The sequence below is a fragment of the Echinops telfairi genome, unplaced genomic scaffold (assembly GCF_000313985.2).
Source record: "Echinops telfairi isolate 266 unplaced genomic scaffold, ASM31398v2 ScPeMD7_2291;HRSCAF=2852, whole genome shotgun sequence".
NCBI lineage: Eukaryota > Metazoa > Chordata > Mammalia > Afrosoricida > Tenrecidae > Echinops > Echinops telfairi.
This window is the reverse complement of record NW_022106189.1, coordinates 1,777,631-1,781,932: the sequence shown is the minus strand read 5'-3', so window position 1 is coordinate 1,781,932 and position 4,302 is coordinate 1,777,631. Positions and strand designations below refer to the sequence as shown.

At 44.3% G+C, this 4,302-nt stretch overlaps 1 protein-coding gene and 1 pseudogene across 1 annotated transcript; both read left to right on the top strand.

Moving 5' to 3' along the window:
• The first annotated feature begins 315 nt into the window (after window positions 1–315).
• On the top strand, window positions 316–2,201 carry LOC101651575 (annotated as a pseudogene).
• Window positions 2,202–2,605: 404 nt separating this feature from the next.
• LOC115870710 (nucleoside diphosphate kinase B-like) lies at window positions 2,606–3,034 on the top strand. The gene has a single exon (XM_045293884.1). The coding sequence runs from the start codon at window positions 2,606–2,608 to the stop codon at window positions 3,032–3,034; it is 429 nt and encodes a 142-aa protein (XP_045149819.1).
• The last annotated feature ends 1,268 nt before the right edge of the window (window positions 3,035–4,302 follow it).

The following is a 4,302-nucleotide window of genomic DNA, read 5'->3' as shown; positions in this document are numbered from 1 at the left end:
TTTCCTCTAGTTCTTAAATGCTTCTCCCCCGCCTCCCCACTACCATGATCCCAATTTTCCTTACATATCCAGCTGAACTGGAGGATGTACACTGGCACAGAAAGGAACTGGAAATACAGTGAACCCAGGACAGATGAACCCGCCAGGACCAGTGGAGAGAGTGGCGATCGCGGGAGGGTGAAGGGAAGGTGAGGGAGAAAGGGGGAACAGATGACAAGGTCTGCATCTGGCCTCCTCCCTGGGGGACGGACAGCGGAGAAGTGAGTGAGGGAGATGTCGGATGGGGTAAGAAGAAAAGAAAGAAAGAAAAAGAACATGGCATTGGTCTTCTGTACAGTGAGGTGGTGACAGAGGCCCAGGTCTCCTCCTCCTGCTGCTGCGGGGCCAGAGCCCCTGAAGGTGCTTAAGTCTGGTGGGTGCCACCTGTCTCTGCAATGCCCCAAGAAACAGGCTCAAACCAGGGGCAACAATAAGGCAGAGCAGAAGAAGAAAGAGAAGATCATCGAAGACAAAACTTTTGGTCTAAAGAATAAGAAAGGAGCAAAGCAATGGAAGTTTATCAAGGCTGTTAATTATAAAGTTAAATTTGGTTTAAAACAAATCCACACCAGGTAGCACAAAGCGAAGCCGAAAAGAAATAGAAGAAAAATGACAAGAAGAAAGAATTACAGGGGCTAAATGAACTGTTCAAACCTGTTGCTGCTACTCGACAAATAAGTCAAGGCACAGATCCCAAATCCGTGGTGTGGCCAATCTTCAAGCAAGGGCAGTGCCCTAAAGGAGAGACGTGTAAATTCTGCCATGGCTTGACTCTGGAGCGAAAATGTGAAAAGTGAAGTGTTTACATTGGTGCAAGAGATGCAGAACTTGAAATAGATACCCTGGGTAATTGGGATGAGAAAAATCTGGAAGAAGTAGTGAACAGGAAGCAGGAAGGCAGAAAGGAAAACACCACAAGTTCAAATAGTGGGCAAGCATTTCCTTGAAGCTACTGAAAGCAAGTACGGCTGGTTTGGGGTATGCGCTGGAGGGGTTGTATGCGTGTGCATCCTCATGCACCTCCCCCTGGGTTTGTGTTGAAAAAAGACAAAAAGAAAGAAGATGGAATTTCATTAGAAGATCTCATTGAAAGAAAGAAGAAGAAAAATGAAGACAACCTCATTGAAAGAAAGTATTCTGCTTTCTGGTCCAAATGTTACCAAAATCACTCTAGAATCTTTCCTTGCATGAAAAAAGGAAAAGACAAGAAAAGATTGATAAACTTGAGCAAGATCTGGAAAGAAGAAAAGCAGACTTCAAAGCAGGGAAAGCACTCGTGATTAGTGGTCGCTGGGTGTTCGAATTTCATCCTAAACTGGTTGATGACGATGAAGTAGATGATACCTGTTACATCCAGGGAGCAGGCAGTTATGAGGTTGATGACAGATTTAAGCATTCCAAGAGATGTAGATGAGACAGGTATTATGGTAGCCAGCCTTGAAAAATCCAGCACTTCAGAAAAGCATGCAAACAAATGAAGAAGCTTCTGGACGTCGGGCAGAAAATGGGGAAAGAAGCTATTTGGAAAAGGATAATGAAGGGGAATGTGGCAGTTCCATAATCTCCTGTCAACTTGAGCGAAGGGGTGGAGTCTAGTCTGTCAATCAGATCGCAGCTTGATGGCCTCATTTGGAAGCATGATGGAGATAAATAGCTAACTGGGGGCCAGACCCAGTATCTCTTTGCCTTCCCTTTCCTGCTTCTGAGACACTCAAAGAGCTGAACAAGACACGTGGAAACCCATGCATGAGTTGAGATGCTTCCACTGCCACTGGATCCACAAGACCTTCTACCCACTGGCCTGTGATCTTCCTGAATTAAGCATCATTCCATGTACTGTGTGAGTCTAGAGAGGAATTTATAGACTAGTATCGGGCATATGGGATAATATCGGACTTATAGACTTGATCTGGACTGGGCTCAGATGTTTTCTCAATATGCAATTGCTCTTGTATATAAAGCTCTTTCTTATACACATGAATGTCTATGAATTTGTTTCTCTAGTCCAGCCAGACGAACACAGGGAGGCACAGGAAAATGGAGCCATTGATGTTGTTCCTATTGATGAAAATCTTTTCGCTGGGGAAGATTTGGATGAAATTGACCACAATAATTTTTCTACCTATAATTCTTCCACAGAGTATGTTTCTTTACCATGCTGATTGTGGAGGGGCTAACCCTCTCCAAAAAAAAGAATGCTCTCCCCACATCTTCTCTCCTGACTTTGACTACATCTCATAGTAAGTTCAGAGTAGTTCATGATAAATTGAAATATAATGGTCATCTCAGAAAATTATCGATTGTTGTAACAGTCCACTCAAGTAGGAAGTGTATCTGCTTTTCCAACTTTTGGTTTTTAATTGGGCAAGTGTCATTACCAGGAATAAGATAAATCTAAATATGAAACATCTTTCATTTAATGCTGTAGTCGAGTGATTTAATTTTTTTATATTTATATATTAAAGAGACTGCCTAAAATATGAACACTGTACTTCATAAAGGGAATTGCCCTCTGCGTCAGCTCCATGGATCCAGCCGCCCGCTCCCCTGCCACCTGACTGGCACCATGGCCAACAATGAGCTCACCTTCATCTCCGTCAAGCCGGACGGCATGCAGTGCGGCGTGGTGGACGACATCATCAAGCACGTTGAGCAGAAGGGATTCTGCCTGGTGGCCATGAAGTTAGTTAAGGCCTCTGAGGAACACCTGAAGCAGCACTCCATTGACCTGAAGGACCACCCCTTCTTCCCAGGGCTGGTGAAGGACATGAACTCGGGACCAATGTGGCCATGGTCAGGGAGGGATGAATGTGGTGAAGATGGGCCGGGTGATGCTGGGGGAGACCAACCTGTGGCAGATTCTCAGCCCGGAACCATCCGAGGGGACTTGTGTTCAAGCTCATTCATGGCAGTGACTCGGACAAAAGCGCGGAGAAAGACATCAGCCTCTGGTTTAAGCGGAGGAACTGGTGGACAACAAGTCTTGTGGCTATGACTGGATCTACGAGTCAGAGGCAGACAAAGCAGTCCTGTCCCCGTGGGCCCGTTGGCACTGTGCCTGTCCTGTGTACAACTCTTCAGAGATTGGAAGCAGTAGGATTGATGTCCTGTCTCCTTCCAAAGCACACTGACCAATAAAATAAAGCCTTTGGAGGAAAAAAAAGGCAAGGGGGGGAATTGTTATGAAGAGTCAGTGTTGTGTCATCTTTGGACAATTAGATGAACTTTCTAGATGGACCTTCTTTGATTTAATAGGATTGGCTCTGATATCTTGTGTTAAACTATTGAATTTGTTCCTCTTCCTTTGTGCCAAAAAAAGTTGTAAATAAAGGTCATCATACATAAAAATCTAAATATGGGCCATGAGAAGGAAGAAGAATATGGCAGCAGGATTGGAGGAAGGTGTTTTAGCAACCTGCCCTACGCGGATGGTACAACCTTGCTTGCTGAAAGTGAAAAGGACACGAAGTGTTTATTGATGAAGATCAAGGGCTGCAGCCCTCAGTATGGATTACAACACAATGTAAAGGGGGAAATCTACATGAATAGAAAACATGGTAAATGGACAAGGGATTGAATTGTCGAGGATTTCATCTTCCTGTATCCACGACCAATACAAACAGAAGGAACAGTCAAGAAATCAAATCACTTAGCTCATGGGGCAAATCTGCTGCACAAACCTGTTTAAAATGTTGAAGAACAGGATGTCACTTTGAGGATTCAGGTGCACCTGACCCGAGCCATGCTATTTTCATTTGCCTCAAACATGTGAAAGTTGGACGACAAATAAGGAAGATCATAGAGCAGATACATTTGGCTTATGGTACTGGAGAAGAATAAAAGAATATTGAAAGTACTGTGGACTGCCAAAAAAATCAAACAAACCGGTCCTGGAAGAAGTGCAAGAGTCTCAAATCCTTTGGACTTGTTATCAGGAGAGAGCAGTCCCCGAATAAGAATGTCATATTTGATAAAGTAGAAGGTCAGAAACAAAGGAGATGGATTGATTCAGTGGCTGTAACAATGGGCTCAAACAATCTACCAAAAGTATTCTGTGAGCCACATGGCATTCTTCCCTAGTGGTACAATATCTGACAGCTCCTCCCCTGGTCATGAGTGGCTGATGGGTGGCTGAATTGACACAATAGGTGCCCTTCTTTCTGCCCATTGCACATCTCAGATTTAAGGCCCTTCAAAACAACAGGACAGACTTCACTGGTGTCAGTTTGGGGATCTCTACTTGCGCTCTCAGGCAATGTTAGA

Excerpts from the sequence above, each read along its gene's own strand:
- LOC115870710 (XM_045293884.1), top strand. The coding sequence starts at position 2,606 with ATGGCCAACAATGAGCTCACCTTCATCTCCGTCAAGCCGGACGGCATG.